Here is a 19,859-nt window from a genome sequence, read left to right as displayed (position 1 = left end):
CACCTAACCTGAAGATTTAACAGGTCCGGTTTTTTACAGAAGCCACTGCCTGTCTGACCTTCTAACCCACGTAGGGAAAACCAGCCCAATACAGATTAGCTCACATACCTCCGAAAATTCATTTCTCAGGAATGTGGGTTTCCTCACGATGTTTTCCTTCACCAGTGAGCATGTGATAATCATTTATGATCCGAACATGAATTCGCAAACAAATTCGACAATTATTTTAGGTTTGTGCTGGATTTGAAGCTGTGACCTCAAAGTGAGAGGCAAGCATTCTATCAACTGTGTTTGTCTGCACAAATTGTGTGCGACATTAAAAAAAATATATTTATTATAAAATGTTTATTTACAACAGTTTTAAATGCCCGGTCACTTTGTCTACAATGTCTTTCGGTGCTGGTCCAACACCAAGCACTGTAATAGAGTTGGGAGCTATTTGAGTCCGTCCTGCATCCCTTATTAATGATGTTACAAGACCCATCTTCTTTGCATTATCAGCTATTTGTTTTATTTCATCTACGGAGTCTGTCTTGAGAGCGATCTTGGCTTGACCGGTCATTTGCCAGGCCTTCAGGCCATCTGGATCACGTTTCTGAGCTTTTTCGTAGGCCCCGACAGCCGCATGACCACACTGTGCAGCTATTTTACCTTTTCCCATATTCAAGTCCGTCCTTACTACTAACACGAGTTTGTATTCAGAGTTTGATGCAAACTGGAACAAAATATTTAGGTTATGTATCATTTGGGATAACAGCAGTGTGATATGATTATAACAAGGAGTAAGTATAAAATAAACTCACCTTCTTTACAGCTTTAGTAGCTTTAGAAAACGTCCCAAAGTATTGTTTTAGCGCCATCAATGAGATGCCGATACAAATACCACATCCTATCCCAGACCAGAAAGAGAAATCCATTTTTCTTTTGGCTGAAATGATAACTTCTATCCTTACAGTTCAAAAAAATTTAAAGTTTGTAATTCGTGTATTTTGTATTCTTTATTCAGATCTGCTTTTATTTAACTGGAATCGTTGTTTGTTTGTTACGAAAATTATAACCTCTCGAACTTTTTTTTTTATTGTCCATTTGTGGGTCAGGCTAAGATCATAAGACCATGCTGCCTAGTCTTCAGTACATTACATTTCCTTTGCGGTTAACCTCTCGAACTCGAAATATTGTTTTACTTTTTTAACTGTAAAAATTTTACGTAGTTAAAGTTTTTCGATTATTCAGCCTCTTTTGATGTCAAACAAAACCTCGCACTTTTAATCAAGGCCATTTAAATATGAATTAAATATTTCTTTATTTAATGTATATGTATGGCAACTTGCAAACTATGAACTGACGCCTGTAATACCTAATGGGGTGGGCAGAGAAGCTTGTCTACACCTTTATAAATCATTCGCATGTCGGCGCCAAAGCTGGCGCATGATAGTTACTACATTGCTAAGCAACGAACTTTATTTAGACGTCACCAAGAAAAACAAATTTCTTAACAATAATATTGTTGCATTGTTGCCTTTGATTGTTCCGTAGTATCAAAATGAAGAAAGTAGTATTGAAAGACTTGGCGCCTATAGCCATCCCTCACGGCCCGCCGGTGGAATCAACAGCTGAGTACTTTAAATCCCTCGTGGAGAGTGCCAATATGGTGAAGTAAGTTTATACCTGAGAGCACTTTATGTACTTTTTATCTTAGCACTTTATGCACAGTCACTGTGGTCCTGTAGTTCATTGGCTTGTTTCTCAAACGGGGAGCGCCGGTTCAAACCCCGGTACTGGACTTGCACCAATGAGTTATTAAATCTTACGTGCAATTTTCAAGAACACAGTTGCCTCGATCTACCATGGCGATACGGCTCACCACCTATCATATTGGTCTAACAGACAGAAAGCTCGAGGTATAGGTATTTTATCTTGCGATAGATGTATCTCAGACTACCTCAACTGGTATACAGGGTGTTAGTGACATCGTAACGAATACTAAGGGGGATGATTCAGACCATGATTCTGAGTTGATATCAAGTGGAATTTCCTGTCGGAAAATTCAGAATAATCAGCTGAATCATCCCACTCAGTATTCGTTACGATGTCACTTACACCCCATACAAGTACATAAGGTCGCCATACAAGTAGGTATGGGTGTTAGTAACACCGTAACGAATACTGAAGGGATGATTCAGACCATGATTCTGAGTTGATATCAAGTGGAATTTCCTGTCGGAAAATTCATGAAAATTTTAGTGTTCTTTTTAATTATTTTCCGTTCCATACTTTTGCGATCGAAAATTCCACTTGATATCAACTCTAAATTACGGCCTGAATCATCTCCCTCAGTATTCGTTACGATGTCACTAACACCCTGTATAGTCGTGAGCTTATGGTAAATGCTAAAAAAAGGTACCTACCTCCTATACACTTCAAGACCCTGATACCGACCTCGCGGCGGTCGATAATTTCCCTCATTCAGCGCTTATCACCATCACCACTAAGGTCGATCAATTCTTTCAAATATAGGTGTCGTGAACGCATGTATACTTTTCAAGGGAAGGTGATGTAACTTTATAATAGAATTAATTTAGGGTATAACATGCGTCACGATACAACGAATATGGATGCCTGAATCTTACCATTATTTGCCTGCTTATGTTGTTCGGTTTATTACTCGCTCAGTAGGGGTCGTCAAGCCACACTCGCGGAACTTTAGCGCACCACCTGTAGTTGAAAATGATATTATGACACCACTGTTGCCACTGAGTAATTTGAGACCAACTTAGGGAATTGTTAGAGTTAAAAGGGAACATGATAACAATACATATGAGGTGGTAAGAACATTGTCGAAACTGGTAGTCGGTCAGTAGCGTCTCATTTACTAGATTTAGAAAGTTCTCAGCAAGTGTAGCATTCGGGAAGTCTCATAGCATAAACTATTACCGGAGCCCGGGGTGATTCAACTGTTTCCGGAGATCGGGGTGATTCAACTCTTGCCGGATATACCAGGCAATTCATCTGTTCCGGAGTCCGGGGTGATACAACTATTTCCGGAGACCGGGGTGATTCAACTCTTGCCGGATTTACCAGGCTATTCATATGTTCCGGAGACCGGGGTGATACAACTATTTCCGGAGACCGGGGTGATTCAACTCTTGCCGGATTTACCAGGCTATTTATATGTTCCGGAGACCGGGGTGATACAACTATTTCCGGAGACCGGGGTGATTCACTCTTGCCGGATTTACCAGGCTATTCATATGTTCCGGAGACCGGGGTGATACAACTATTTCCGGAGACCGGGGTGATTCAACTCTTGCCGGATTTACCAGGCTATTCATATGTTCCGGAGACCGGGGTGATACAACTATTTCCGGAGACCGGGGTGATTCAACTCATGCTGGATAAACCAGACCATTCAACTATTACCGGAGTCCGGGGTGATACAACTATAAAAGAAACAACATATTATTACACAGTTTACAAATATATTTATTACAATACCAATTTTAAATAACATTATAACAAAATCAACACTTACAGTAATATTTCAGTTTATTTTTACCCAAAACGTAGTGCAAGATGTAGTTGACTCCTGGGCGGTCGAAGAGCAAATAGGCCGCTGCCGGCCATAACTGCCACTAATAAAACCTCGTATTCGCGCCTAAACGAGATACCTGTCACTTACGGCAGATGGCACCACTGTTTTCCGTTTTCTTCTTTTTAAAATAATGATTTGATACGTCCCCAGTGTTGCCATTTGCCGTGGGCGACAACATCCGGCCCTCCTGCGCACGCATTCGTCCCCGGATGCGTCAGAGTCTGGTGCATCTGCGAAAGACAACAATAGTTTAGTATTTGGTATAAGGGCACTATTACACCCTTTATAATATTGTATAAGTTCAAGGTCGCTTTTGTTCCTTTATAAACGATCTTGTCCTTATGCAAAATGTAATTCAAATCAACTTGACCACACTATTTTCTCCCATTATAGTAATGGTCAAGAACATTTGAAGCATAAGCATAATAAGTCATACGTAGCTCCAAGCTACTTTTAATTCCTTGTAAGTAAACTTGGATCCACATACAACCGATTTGTCCCACAACACTAATAATATGTTCAGTACTTATTAGTAAAGGTGGACTTAATACCAATAACAACAAATAAAATAGGTAGCACTTAACTACAATCACAGTCTGTAGCAAATGCGCCAGACCTCCTTACAATACGACAGTTAGAACAAAAGTTATGAAAGTTAGTATTATGTGTAAAGTAGGTAGGTACTCTTACCTGACAACATCCGCGATCCGACTTCACCCAGTCAATCAGTCAATATCCAAGTCCCCCAAGTGAATCCAGGGTCTCATGTTCTCCACACATGTTGTGCCTTCATAGCGCCTTGAGGATCTATCTGCACCTCTCATATCAGCAACCCTGTATCTGTCATTCCCTAAGGTATGTGTAACCTGAAATGGTCCCTTGAAAACAGGCAATAATTTAGTGCTGTGGCCGTCGTTCGATTGACTGGGTATTTTTATGACCACCAGATCCCCTACTTTATAAACAGGAGCTTCTTTCCGCCTAGCGTCAAAGCTTTCCTTCTGCTTTGCTGCCGATTTCTTGATACTATCATCAACGGCTTTTCGTAATGCCGTGACATCAACTAATGATTCATCAAGATCGGTCGCGACAGCATCGGAATTCATACTCAATCTGTACCCGAAAAATACTTCGCTGGGGACAGCTGAAGTAGTTTTATTGACGGTAGAATTAATACCCTGTTGTATGCTGGTGATATGAGAATCCCATTTATCATAATCTGTATTAGCCCCCATACTTCGCAACGAATCTAGAATTGTGCGGTTAAACCGCTCGACTTGACCGTTCGAGCGCGGCATACTAGTCGCGATAACATGTAATCTAATACCTTTTTCTTTACAAAAATTAACAAAAAGGGACGATGTGAATGCCGATCCAGCATCGCATATCAATCTCTTGGGGTTACCGAATATTTTGAAAAGCTTTTCCAACTCATTTACTACAACCTGACTTTTAGTATTACGAACTGCTGCAATAAATACAAATTTTGTAAACGAGTCCACAGTCACAAGCAACTGTGTGTTTTGACGCGTGGTTTTTACGAACGGGCCCAAGTGATCGATATGCAATGTGTGAAAGGGCCGTGCATACTTGGGAATTGGAAACAGTTTCCCAGGTTTCTTGCCTTGTGCATTCTTGAAATAAATACAGTTAATACAATTTTTAACATATTTAGAAATAACTTTTTTCATATGAGGAAACCAATACCTATCCTTAATCCTTTCTAACGTTTTGTCTACTGCGAAATGCCCTACCTCATCGTGGTTAGCCCTGATTACTTGCCAAATACACTGTTTGGGCACTAACCAACGCCTACCGTACTCTGTCCTGCGATATACTTTGTTGCCTAATAATTCATAACAATTGAATGTTTGTTTGTTTGAATCGGCCTCACCTGACTCTAATAATTTTCTGATAACACAAATATCGGGATCTTGGAGTTGAACGGACAGTAACCAGTCAGTCTCTGTAATACTCATCACCTGATCGTTTACCGGACAATTTACAACTATAGGGTTACGGCTCAGTGCGTCCACGTGCTGCATTTGAACGCCTGGCTTATGCAGTATGTCAAATGTGAATTCTTGCGTTTGCAAAACCCATCTACCTATTCGCGCGTTTACTTCCTGCTTATTAAGAGAATATCTGACTGCGTTGCAATCCGTAACAATAGTAAAAGATGTACCCAACAGATAATGCCTAAATTTTTGTAGTCCCACAGTAATGGCCAAAAACTCTAACTCAAACGAGTGGTATCGTTTTTCTTGATCAGAGGTTTGGCGGCTATAGAAATGAATGGGTTTTTCACCACATTCTGTCTTCTGCATCAGTATGCACCCTAACCCATCCCTACTGGCATCAGTATACAAAACCACTGGCAAATTCGGGTCAAAAATAGTAAGGGTCGCATCTAGTAGCGCAGCTTTCAAATCTAATACAGCTTGAGTTTGTTCAGAGCCCCATTCCCATATCTCATCCTTTTTTAACAACTTCGTTAACGGTTTGCAAGTAACGGCACAATTTGAAATAAATTTTCGAAAGTAGTTAACAAGACCTAAAAACTGACGAACTTGATGAACGTTTTCCGGCATTGGGTAATGTTCAATTGCATCGAGCTTTTTCTTGCCTGGGCGTACACCCTCCGCAGAAACTTCATACCCCAAAAAATTTACAGAATTTTGAAAAAAATTACATTTGTCTAAATTTAACGTTAATCCATGTTCCTGTAAAATTAATAGTACAGATTCTAAACATTTGATATTTTCTTCAAAAGTTTCCGTAGCTATTAATAAATCATCCATATAACAAATCACTCGTTCGAATCGAAGTTTACCCAACACAGTGTTCATTAACCGCTGAAAAACCGCGGGGGCATTGCATAGACCAAAAGGCATGCGGACGAATTCATAATGCCCATCTTGTGTGATAAAACCCGTTTTGGAAATAGAATTTTCATTAATTTTAATCTGGTAGTATCCACTCTTTAAATCTAATGAAGTAAAGCACTTACAACCGCGTAACCTATCTATCAGATCTTCAACAATCGGCATGGGGTACTTTTCCTTCACGGTAATTTTATTCAACGCGCGGTAGTCAATACAGAGACGTTTCTGTCCATTAGATTTGTCCACTAACAAGACGGGGCTCGCATAGGGCGAGTTGCTTTCGCGAATAATACCACAATTTAGTAATTCCTCAATCATCTCACGAGTAAGTTTTCTTTCGGACTCGGACATACGGTACGGTCGTTGGCAAACTGGTTTACTAGTTGTCAATTCTATATCTAATTCCACACACGAGGTTACTCCTAAGGTATCTAAATCAACGGCGATGCAATTAGGATAATTAGAAAATATGTCATTCAAAATTTTAACATGTTCACTAGAGCTCTGATTTAACATAGACGAGTCAATTTGCATGACTCCCACCGCGGCTTGAAACGTCAAAGTATTGCCTATACGCGTATACATTAATTCTTGACTCTCGGTAAAATTTCTACCAATTAAAATATTACACCCCGAAAGTTGATCAATCACGTATAATATAATAGGAAGCACGACATTATCAACTTTAAGATTCACTTTCACTCCATCTGTTACCTTAGTACTCGAATTCTGCGTAAATCCTGTCAATTGCACTGAACTTTCTAAAGGAAACGAACCAAGTTGTAAACTTTGCACTAAATCACGAGTAATTAACGAACAATCACTGCCCATGTCAATAAATGCGCTACACGTGTGTTGATTTATATTTACGTCCTTATAAAATTTTTCTTTGACGTTCACCGAATTTATTAATTTAATTTCCGCATCTTTCTCCGTTTTTGTGGTCGACTTCAATCTACAATAATTTTCCGAATGACCGACTTTTTTACAAAATGTACAAGACAAAGTATTTTTCTTCGGACAAAAATACCTTTTATGGCCCGTATCACCACAAATAAAACACGCACCGTAAGCGGACGACGTGGCTGGCACTGAAGATACACTAGACGGTCCGGGCAACTCCAATTTCCTATCAATTCGTGATTGATTTTGTGTTTGAACCGAATAAGTTTGTACGGGACGTTTTGACAATGGTAATAGCGGTAAATTGTTTTTATTTGAATGCGATTTACTATCACCACTTGAAAAAGATTTAGAATGTAAAAATGAAGCCAATTCATCACAATATCGAAAATTGCCGGCTTCAGCGGCGGTACAGATGTTTTTATCACCAATCAACCCTACAATTATAGAAATAACATCTTGATCTGAAAACGACAATCTCATTCTATCAATTTGACTTTTCAAGTTAAAATAAAACTCATACAATGACTGACCGTCTATAGGCTTCGAGTCCATTAATTCCTTAAGCATAAAAAATATGTTACGTTTTGTTTCGAAAGTATCTAGCAATACCCCTCGCCAATCCTTCCACTTCCAACTGGTCCATCTAGTTTCGTTCTTTTGTAACGAATCGTACCACGTTTTAGCTGTGTTACGAAGTTTTTGCAAAGCTTGAAACTTGGTTGTGGAGTCAGACCAGTGAAAGGCACGGGCATTGGCTTCAACTACATTAGTCCACATTCGTATATCATCAACAAGAGGATCAAATTCAGGTATTACTGAAGATAGTACAGCACTTTGACTCACGGTTGGTGACCGACGGCGAGGCCGTTTCTTTGACGACGACCTGCGCTTGCTTCTGCTTCTCCTCTTCCTTCGCTCCAGGCTGCCGCTGTTACTGCTACTGGATGAGTCGCTGGAGCTGCTCGAGGAGCTGGACGAGCTTGACGAACTCGATCGGGTACGCTTCCTCCGCTTATGACCCCGCTTTCTGTTGGTTTTGAACGGCGGCATGGCAAGTTGTGTCTCTATCCCACTTCTGATATAAAAGAAACAACATATTATTACACAGTTTACAAATATATTTATTACAATACCAATTTTAAATAACATTATAACAAAATCAACACTTACAGTAATATTTCAGTTTATTTTTACCCAAAACGTAGTGCAAGATGTAGTTGACTCCTGGGCGGTCGAAGAGCAAATAGGCCGCTGCCGGCCATAACTGCCACTAATAAAACCTCGTATTCGCGCCTAAACGAGATACCTGTCACTTACGGCAGATGGCACCACTGTTTTCCGTTTTCTTCTTTTTAAAATAATGATTTGATACGTCCCCAGTGTTGCCATTTGCCGTGGGCGACAACACAACTCATGCTGGATAAACCAGGCCATTCATCTATTACCGGAGTCCGGGGTGATACAACTCATGCTGGATAAACCAAGCCATTCATCTATTACCGGAGTCCGGGGTGATACAACTCATGCTGGATAAACCAGGCCATTCATCTATTACCGGAGTCCGGGGTGATTCAACTGTTACTTGACGATTGGGGGCAAGCCAAGTATATTACCTTTTTACATTGATATTATAGACGGAAAGAAAGAAACGTTCATTATATAGGGACGCCACAGCAACAAGTATAAAACCAAACCCGGAATAACACATAACTTACTATCTGTACACGTAATAAAACATTTACACAAGAGAGTACAAATAAATAGACAATAGACGTTAAGATAACAATTTGTACACGAACTGCTAGTCAACAATGGCGGTAGCGTCCTTTACAATTGAGCGTATGGACTGGTCAACAATGGCGGTGGCGTCCTTGATAAAAGGGCCTCATTCCACTACTTAGAAATTATTCTAGGAAATAAAGTATACTTAGCTTTAGGGGGAACAGCCCATGTGGTTTCTTGCTTCGTGGGATGCGTCTGGCACTGGCACTGGCACGTGTGTCACTAACGAACGAATGTACGGGACTGAAGATGCCGTTAAGATTCATTGACCATAAACTAGATAGATCGCTACTTCCGGATAGGGTTGCCAGTGATGAATATTGGTTGTCAAACGTTATCGCGGCGCTCGGCGCTCGCGACAATAGGTAATCCTTTCAGACGACGCCCTGCCTGATCCGAGGTTCGCGTCTTCGCGCCCAACTGGGCACTCTCAAGCCTGTTATGTTTCAGAAAGTATCCAGTATGGGACATAGCTCGGCCGACTCCTCAAGTGCTGATGGAGCAGGCGCGGCGCGACCTGATGGCGGCTGATGAGAAGCTGGCCCTCAAGCGAGAGGAGGAGCGGAAGAACCGAGCCATCATGGACGAGAAGTGGAAGGACTTGCGCTCCAAGGAACTACTCCTCAAAGACTCCTTTATCAGCTTCAACAAGGTTTATTCACTATCATTTTTTTTTTGCACGGAACAAAATAATGCTCTCATAGGCACTGACATCCTATAAACAAATAGGTAGGTACTAACATTCGCAAAGGTGTTTATCTAAAAAAGCATCCGAAAATTAAGTTTGTTCATTTTCATTTCAAAAATAATTATCGCTTGATATTTGTATCATATTATGTGATATATATATATATATTTATGTAGCAACATATACGTCTCTTGTTGCTTCTCTTTATTGGGATCATAATAATAATGGGTGACAGCTAGTCGTGTTTTGCTTGGGTGTAATAACAAGTCGTCATTTATAGGTACCAAAAAACAGATACCTAAAACATGCACAATACTTACATCTGTTATTCATGACATTAGAAGGTTAAACGAAGGCACCTTAGTACAGCATCATCTGTTTTCTTTTGGGGAATGTAGCCAAATTCAAAAATATCTTTATTCAGTAGGTAACATAGTTACACTTTGAATCGTAATTTTTTACATAAAGAACGTCTCATCCGCCTAAAACTACTGCAACTTCTCACAACCTGTATAGCCGGGGAAAAGAAGCTGCAAGAAAAACCTCGGCACAGGGCCCTAGACGTTCTTTAAAAAAAATAAATAAACATAAAATATTGGTATACAATTGAGTAATTTAGCTGCCAGACAGTTAATCCCATGCATTCATATCTTCTAAAAGTTAATCCCATGCATTCATATCTTCTAGCCTGGAACGTGCTTCATTGTTAAACGTAAATTATTTCGATATTAAGTATCACGATGTTACTGTTGTCAGTTCATAAGAGAGAATCAGGAGAAGCGTGACCGGGCGGAGAGGAAGATGGAGGAAGACCTGATTGTTCTCGACAGGAAGACCAAGGAGACGGAGGCCATGAGGCAGCGGGTCGAGGAGATGCAGGAGGTCAAGGAACTCATGGAGAAACAAGTCCGGGATTACACCATCTATGAGGTGAGAATATCAACGTAACACACCCTGGACACTTCATACAAAACACCTCGTTTTACACAGACACTACACATTGACGTTACAGTACACGCGCTTCTGTGTGTGTGACGTCTGACGCCATACGATTGAAGACGCGGTTTTGAGGCGGATTACCAACCTCATCAACCCTAGTGTCAAGGTTATTATTGAGCCGCCAAAGGCCCCTGATATGCCCTGTATGTTAGGTAGGTATCTATACTTAGTAATAGTATTTACTTACCTACTTGTAATTGTTTGCAGGACTACCTTCTGTCCGTGGTACATAACTACCCAGAGTTTAAACAGCCTCTGGATGTGTTGAATCGCTATGAAGCTTTGGGTTAGTATTTTTGAATTAAGACGTTCCTCACTTCTCTACATTATAGCATATCCCGGACAATTCATAAAATATACACCTCGTTTTACACAGACACTACACATTGACGTTATCGTACACGCGAATGTGTGTGTGTGACGCTCATACGATTGAAGACTAAAGTAAGACCGAGGGGGTGCGGTAAACCTAGCTCAGCCGCTGGTGGGAGCGGAGGGTTATCGCTCTATACATAGTATTACTCCTCAATCTTCATTCTATGTCCTATCTGAACATGGGAGTTCAAAGTCTACATTTCCACTGTATAGCAATCTTCTCAACCCGATTGCCACTCTTGCGTGACTATTTTGGCTGGAATGCCATTTGCGGAAAAACTACAATAAGTCGCGTCAAAAAAAAATGTATTGTACACCTCTGCCTACCTCCTCGGGGATGCAGGCGTGATGCTATGTTATGTCGTAGCACACAACGGACACTTCATACAAACAGCCTCGTTTTACGCAGACACCACACATTAACGTTATCGTACACGCGCACCTTATGTGACGTTTGACGCCATACGATTCAAGTCTAAACTATTCGAGGGGGGTGAGGTAAACCTAGCTCAGCCGCTGGTGGGGAGCAGAGAGTTGCCGTTCTATACGTAGAATTATTCCTTATTCTATGGTTGTAGCGGCCGCTAAGAACACGCTGGCGGAGCGCCAAGAGAGAGACCTGGAGATGTTAGAGAACGCACGCCAGGAGATCGCCGCCCTCACCGAGGAGAAGAAGTTGTTTATCATGGGCCTCAACAACACCCTCGCCAGTCTCAGGGTACATTGTCAAGCGCTAGAAAAATAAATAAAAAATACAAGGTGTTAGTGATATCGTACATGCATTTTCCGGAGGTATGTGACCTAACCTGTATTGGGCTGGTTTTCCCTTCGCGGATCGGAAGGTCAGACAGGCAGTCGCTTCTGTAAAAACCCGGATCTGTCAAATCGTCAGGTTAGGTTAGGTAAGCGGACCCTGTGAAAAACGGGATAATGCTAGGGTGATGATGATGTTAGTGATATCGCACCGAATACTGAGGTGAGGGTGAATAAGCTCATGATTCTGAGTTAATATTATGTGGAATTTTATCGCAAACGTATGGAACTGAAAATAATTTTAAAAAACATTAACATTTTGATGAGTTTTTTGACGGAAAATCCTCTTTAGACCCAGAGTAAACCTGAAGAAAATAGGATGGACTTATAATGTTTTTAATTGTTTGTAGGTTCTCTACACCTTCAATTAGAGGCAAAAAGGTGTACAGCTCATTTAGCTTAGTTTATCTATGACAAAATTAATAATTTCGATTACCGAATGGCATGGCTACACTTTGGTCCCAACACCCTTAAGTCATAATCATTTAGAGCTGAATCATTCCCCTCAATATTTGGTACGGTGCCACTAACAGTACACCCTGTAACTACATGTATTAAGTACTTATAGAGGGAGCGTAAAGCCGTGGTATGGATAGCCCCGTTAGAAAAACTCCAATGGAATGCCAGCACGAACCTAAATCAATGATTTTCGAATTCATTTTTTGAATCATAAATGATTATCACGGGCACAGCGGTAAAGGAAAACATCCCACATACCCACATTCCCGATAAAAGAGTTTCGAAGTTTCATATACATATTCCATAGTAGTTACGTGTTTTGACGTTTAGTAAAAAATAACTGATTTGACTAGTTGGAAACTACCCTATTGCATTTTCTTCAGTGGCGCTACGATAAGGTGAGGAACCGAGTGATAAAGTGGGAGTTGGCCCTCAATCGGTTGAAGGAGACGGCCGCCAAACGTCACGTGGAGCTCTGCCATGTCCGCTCGGCTATATGGAGCCTGTACGTGAAGATTTGCAAGCATAAGGTACATAAATTGAAACGACGTAAGCGCTGTTTTGAAAAATCACACTTGGATCTGATTTTCTTAAAAAGAAACCGCGATTTGATTCAATGAGGCGCTTTCATGGCTAAGTTGACTAAAAAAAAATAGAGATGGCGTTGTACAGCTTTAACGTGATAATTACCTACTTTTTTTTTATTTAAAAATAATAATAATAAAAAAGTTTATTTAGGTAAAATCTACAACACACATATACATTTACAACATTAAAATTAATTAATAAATTAATTTATTTATTTGTACACAATAAAACAGACACAAGAAACATACAAAGAAATCAGATAGTACAGGTAAGTTTATCTCTAAACAAAGAGATTTCTTCCAGCTGACCTACGTGACAAGAGAGACATTCAACCTATAATATTATATAGATAGACATACATACGCGTACAAATTATTTAGAAATTACTTATACTAATATAAAACAAAATATTAACCTAAACCTACAAACCACATTTAAATAAATTATATATAACTAATATATATTCCATAAATATGTTATAAACATATTATTTACTATCTATATTGGTTTATATATATACACATTATATACAATAATACATATACCTAAATAAATAAGTAAATGCATACAAATACGACTAAGGCGCCCCATACACCTACAATAATATTGTACCTACTTTCTCATTACTCGGGTAGGTACCTACATAATTATTCCAAATTGCAATTAATTGTAGAAGCTTATATAAAAATAACTGTTGCTTGATATTTGGATCACATTACGTATAAAATTACATTGCAACTTATATTGCTTCTCTTTATATTGATCAGAATAATAATGGGTGGAAGATATAATTGTGCCTGGGTGTAATAAAAAGGGTCATCTATCAATTGTAATGCTGCAGATCCAAAGAGCCTGTGGAAGAATCTTAAAAAGAATATATTGCCCGATTCCTCAAATAAGGAAAGTCTTCCTGCGAAATTTTCTGACCCCAACGAGATAAATAAGCATTTTTTGCAACTTCCCAACTGTGAAAATATCCCCGATACAGAATTTACTTTTTTTAATTCTCATACTTTTGGTGCAGCCACCTTTTGTTTGAGGGAGGTGGATGAAAGTGATGTCACTAAGGCTATTTTGTCGATACAGTCTAATGCTCAGAGCTACGATGATATTAACATGGATATGGTGTTGATGACACTACCTTTTACTTTGCCTTTTATCACTGCCATTATAAACAAATCAATCACTTCTGGGACATTTCCATCCATATGGAAAACTGCTCTCATTACACCGATCCCCAAGAATAGTAATGCAAACGAATTTAATGACCTTAGACCGATTAGCATCTTATCCTTTCTCTCTAAGGTGCTTGAGAAAATTGTCTTCTGGCAACTGTCAAAATTTGTTGATGATAATAACATCCTACCTAGTAACCAATCTGGTTTCCGTAAGGGTTTTGGCACCAGCACTGCACTGTTGGATGTTATAGACAATGTTTTGGCAGCACAAGAAATAGGGCAGGCTACTCTGCTTACCTTATTAGATTTCTCACGAGCTTTTGACTCAATTAGTATTCCTCTGCTCATAAGCAAAATGTCCTATTACGGATTTGAAGCTACAACAATATCTTGGTTCTCCAGTTACTTAACCAATAGATTTCAATTAGTTCAAATACGTTTAGGCAACGGGAAGACTGTCCGCTCTCAAGTAGAACCTCTGAATAGAGGGGTGCCCCAAGGATCTATACTGGGCCCTCTTCTTTTTATTATTTATACTGCCGACATAACTAAGCACATCAAATACTGCAAATATCACATCTATGCAGATGATGTACAAGTATACATACATGTTGACCCGCATGACGTATCTCCTGCTTTAAACAATTTGAATGAAGACCTTAATAGTATAAGTCAATGGTCTGCTCACAATGCTTTATTACTTAATTCAAGTAAGTCTCATTTTATGATTTTAGGTTCCAAAAATCAGGTGGATAAAACAACTCAACAGAATCCCAGAGTAGAAGTTCTCGGTACTCCCATAGAGTGTGTTGCTAGGGCGCGAAATTTGGGTGTACTTATGGACAGTAAATTACGTTTTGAAGACCATGTATTAAGTGTTGTAAAGAATTGTATGTTTCGGTTAAAAATATTATATAAAATTCGTCCTTTCCTTAATGAAGAACTACGTTTGACGTTATGTGAATCACTAATTTTATCAAAATTAAACTATTGCGACGTAGTTATCGGTCCATGTCTTTTGTCTACTTCGAAGCGCGCCCTACAACGAGTACAAAATGCATGTATTAGATTCTGCTACAAGGTTCCCCCCCGTAGTCATATTACGCCGTGGCTAAATACTAAGGGACTACTCAATATGGAATCTAGAAGAAATCTTCACTTGGCCTCGTTGGTTCTGTCTGTGATAAAAAGTAAAAAGCCTCCATACCTATTTGATAAAATCACATGGAAATCTTTCAGGTTTAACTCTAGGTACGTAAATACTTTCCTCCTTGTAACACCTTTCCACAAAACAAGAGCATTCGAGGGGAGTTTTCGCCATCAGGCCACTAAATGCTGGAATGATCTTCCTCCACCACTTCGTAAACCTTCCATGGGTTCTGTTCGTTTCAAACAAACATTAAAAGTCTTTCTGCTCAAAAAGCAAATGTTGCTCTGATGGCCTAGGACTCCAGGAATGGGTTACAATTACAATGATAAAAAAAACATATCATTGATGAACTTATTATTCTTTCGAAGTTTTTTATTTATTTATACTATACAATGAATCTGGCCTGTTTTTAGCATTAAAAAAAAAAAAAAAAATTACCTACATACTTCTATGTTTAAAAATAAATAAATATAGACATATATTTTGTTGTTATGCATTGTTCGTTGAATAACTATATAAGTATATAATAAATAATACATATCTATAAAAGTATGACATATTATAAAATAAAGTATCATAATTAGCTATATATATTTAGTTTATCCAGTTTGTACGTTAAGTAAATTTTTACATATTCAAACCAACATATTATTATATCTATGTATCTAACTGTATCTATAGCTGCTTCCCCGGGATTTGTCGAATGATGTAGGTGCGACTGAAAATCAGCGTTTGCTTCCCTTTGGGGCAAACATATGCTGAGTCGTTTTACCTTTTCAAATAAATGCGCACTATCTCACACAACACTTTTGTTATTAATTTTATTTCTTTTCTTTTGTGTAAATGTTTATAGCCTATAAGTGTTATTTCAATGTTATGTTTTTGTTTTGTGTGCTGTTTGTTTGAATAAACGTTTTCTCTCTCTCTCTCTCTCTCTCTCTCTCATCATTTATACCCAAAAACAAAGATAAAAGATGCATTGGTGCTAATTCCTGTAAATACCATCTAATTTTATTTTAAGTTATATCTGTCATTTTCTTATCCGCCGAAAAGGAAAGGGACGGGTAATCGACAAGCATAAAATTTATGGAACACACGTCAATTTTAAGCACAAATCTAAACCAACCGTCTAAAAATTTTACATCCGTCAATAACCCGACACAGTTAAGCAGACAGCACGTCAAACGGATTGCATACCAGCGACGTACCTTTTGATTCGCCCGGGTTATTCATTCATTTACTCATTCTTCCTAAAATTAAGAGCTGTGAATCATCCGTCCCTTTCCTTTTCGACGGATAGGAAAATGACGGATATAACTTAAAATAAAATTAGGAGGTGTCTTCAGGAATCGGGGCCATTATGTCTGTTATCTATGAGATTAGAAGGTTAAACGCTGAAAAATCCGTACAGCGCTATCTAAGTGTTTGAGGAATGTACTGGAAACTCACTCATTAATATTAATCTAGGTAAAAATTTAGACTTGGACTGAAACCAGCTTGTCTATTTGCGTGGTTGTGTTAACAAAAATCGCATAGATCTAAATGTAATTTTACAAAAAGGCGCTTATGAACGTGGTTTTCTCTATAGGTGATGTTAAAATGATGGTAAACATTATGTAAATCAATCTCAGACAGCGGCCTCCGTTGTCCAGTGGTTAAGACTTCGGCTCACGTTCCGGAGATCCAGCGTTCGAATCCCGGTGGTGACAATAACAAAATTATCTTTGTGATCCCTAGTTTGGTTACGACATTGTAGGCTGATCATCCGATTAAGTTAGATATATGAGCCGAGCTCTCGAATTTGCGATCTCAAGTCGGGGTTGCATTCTCTACTACTTACTAATGTAAGTACCTACGTAGTCGTGACATGAGTCATGTCAAGGGTCTTTGGCGGCTCAATAATAACCCTGACGCAGCAGAAGATTATCCTAGCCAATCCAACGTACCCCGATGCGCCACTGGACGCATCAATCATGACGGAATGGGTAGTGTAATAACCAATGTGGCACACCCCTGTCACACGTTCATCCAGGCTTAAGCGATAGCACACCGCGCACCGCGGACACTTCATACAAACAACCTCGTTTTACACAGACACCACACATTGACATTATCGTACACGCCCATCTGTGTGTGTGTGACGTCTAAAGCCAAACTAGACTAGACTATTCAAGTCTAAACTATGTTCGAGGGGGTGAGGTAAACCTAGCTCAGACGCTGGTGGGGAGCGGAGAGTTGCCGTTCTATACGTAGTATTATTCCTTATTTTATGGCGATAGTCGCCTTTGTCCACTTTAGTTTAAGGTTTTTATAAATGTACGTGCAATAAAATGTTAATTTATTAAGGGGCTGACTGTGGACATAAAGCCGGCTGACTTTGAGCAGCAGCTCGTGGTCATCATGCGAGCACTCCTCGAGTTGAGGAGGATCTACAGGATCGCCAGCAAACGGTCCAAGGAGAAGTGAGTATTAAAACGTAACATGATTATCAATACAATACGAAAGTGAATTATTGCACTTAAACATAAAAATCACGCTTGTCTAACAGAAAGCTCAGTAAGGTGCTATGATTGATCAGCTTTCTTAGGATGTATTATGTTGTTGAGAAGTATTAAAACTTGAGATAGACTGTCCCTTAAGCCTAGGTTACACAGTGCGAGCTAACATGCGAGCTGACCGAGTCAGTGATTGAGGTGCAGCTACTAAGCACGTGTGACCGCATCAAACGAGTTACTGACATGTGCGAGTGGGACAGTTGCTCGCGTTCGAGTTACTTCAACATTTTTTGTTTTTACTCGCTACTTGCCTTCCCCCACCGGTGTGGTGGGGGCCGCACGCCGCTCGGTCGTCAACTCGCACGATTTTGCGAAATGACAGTAGCTCGTACGCTCGGGCCCACGCCGGGTACAGTGTTTCTTGTTTGGGCGACATGATACAAACGAATTATACCAGTACACTGGTATAGTAGCTGTCTTCTGCGACTCCAGCAGTTTGCATAGTGTGACGGTGCGAGGCGAGTCGAGCTACTGTCATACGAGTACACAGGCACTGTAGCTGTCTATTGTCACATCAGCTGCTCGCACTGTGTAACCTAACCTTTAAGCAAGAGATACCTTGCTCCTATATACCTAAACTGACAAAAAATAAAAAAACGGTCCGCGCGCAACCTTCACGATTCAAATGGGGGTGAGCTGTTGGTGCGCTGGTGGGGAGCGGAGAGTTGCCGTTCTAGTATTCGTTGTATTATTCCTTATTCTATGGTACAGTATTATTATTTATTCTATGTCAGTACGATGCAGTGAGAATGAGGAAAATCGATGACCACGCCGGCGTGGTTGGTATCAGGATCCTCGATGGTTAGGACATTACTGACTCCGAAAGTAAGATGAATTGTGCTAATTAAGCTTAACGTGCCTTCCGAAGGGAAGGCACGTTAAGCCGTCGATCCCGGTTATCGCTTACTGATGTAAGTATGTAGTCGTTACATGAGCCATATCAGTGGTATTTGGCGGCTCAGTAATAACCCTGACACCAGGGTTGATGAGTGAGAGTGTGATTATTCCACCTCACAACCCACACGATAAGAAGAATTAAAAATACATTATTTTTCATTTCCAGGGAATTTGAGGGACAGAACTGAAGAGAGGTTGTGTGTCATGCCAAAAAGTTGCCAACTTTTTTTTGGGAAATATTTAACTGAGCAGCAAAAAAATCTTTGGCTGTTGAATAATAACCCTGACCAGAAAATAAAGGAAGAAGGATATAAGTATGATGAGGTATCAATCTATATCAATAAAGTGAGAGAAATGTTCGATAAAAATGATTTCTGTTGCACGGCTAAATACTACCCAATTTTTTAAATATTTACTTTAGTATATATCAATTTTATTGTTCATCTTATTATTTTATAGAATTAAAATGAACGTTTCATATTTACCATTTGTTTCTATTGTAAAGAAGACTATAACTGGAGGGTTAGCCAAGTTGCAAGCGTTTATGACAATCGACAGAGACAGTGATAAAAATGTAATAAAGTGACATGTCAACCCATATAGTGACATAAGGTGACATGTCAATCCCATATATTGACAAGGTGACATGTCAATCTCATATATTGATATAAGGTGACATGTCAATCCCATATATTGACATAAGGTGACATTTCAATCCCATATATTGAAATAAGGTGACATGTAATTCCATTTATTGACATAAGGTGACGCGTCAATCCCGTGTATTGGTATAAGGTGACACGTCAATCCCATATATTGAAATAAAGTGACATGTCAATCCCATATATTGATATAAGATGACATTTCAATCCCCATGTCATTCCATATATTGACATAAGGTGACATTTCAATCCGATATATTGACATAAGGTCACATGTCAATCCCATATATTTTTATCACTGTCACTGTTAATTGTCATAATCATAGCTGC

General features: G+C 39.4%; 2 protein-coding genes across 2 annotated transcripts; one reads left to right on the top strand and one right to left on the bottom strand.

Annotated features, from left to right (window-relative positions):
- Positions 1–330: 330 nt before the first annotated feature.
- Positions 331–1,061, bottom strand: LOC126375950 (peptidyl-tRNA hydrolase 2, mitochondrial-like). The gene is made up of 2 exons (XM_050023059.1): positions 804–1,061; positions 331–715 (listed from the first exon to the last, which is right to left on the bottom strand). Exons 1-2 carry the CDS (start codon positions 915–917, stop codon positions 350–352), a joined length of 480 nt encoding a protein of 159 aa, XP_049879016.1. The 5' UTR covers positions 918–1,061; the 3' UTR covers positions 331–349.
- A 482-nt stretch (positions 1,062–1,543) lies between these two features.
- Positions 1,544–19,173, top strand: LOC126375911 (coiled-coil domain-containing protein 42 homolog). The gene is made up of 8 exons (XM_050023000.1): positions 1,544–1,656; positions 9,616–9,817; positions 10,610–10,783; positions 11,060–11,138; positions 11,806–11,945; positions 12,883–13,029; positions 17,762–17,877; positions 19,034–19,173. The coding sequence occupies exons 1-8, from the start codon at positions 1,544–1,546 to the stop codon at positions 19,053–19,055; spliced, it is 993 nt and encodes a 330-aa protein (XP_049878957.1). The 3' UTR covers positions 19,056–19,173.
- The last annotated feature ends 686 nt before the right edge of the window (positions 19,174–19,859 follow it).

This window comes from Pectinophora gossypiella, chromosome 20 (assembly GCF_024362695.1).
Source record: "Pectinophora gossypiella chromosome 20, ilPecGoss1.1, whole genome shotgun sequence".
Taxonomy (NCBI): Eukaryota; Metazoa; Arthropoda; class Insecta; order Lepidoptera; family Gelechiidae; genus Pectinophora; species Pectinophora gossypiella.
The sequence above is the reverse complement of the archived record's forward strand: the minus strand, read 5'-3'. Positions and strand labels throughout refer to the sequence as shown.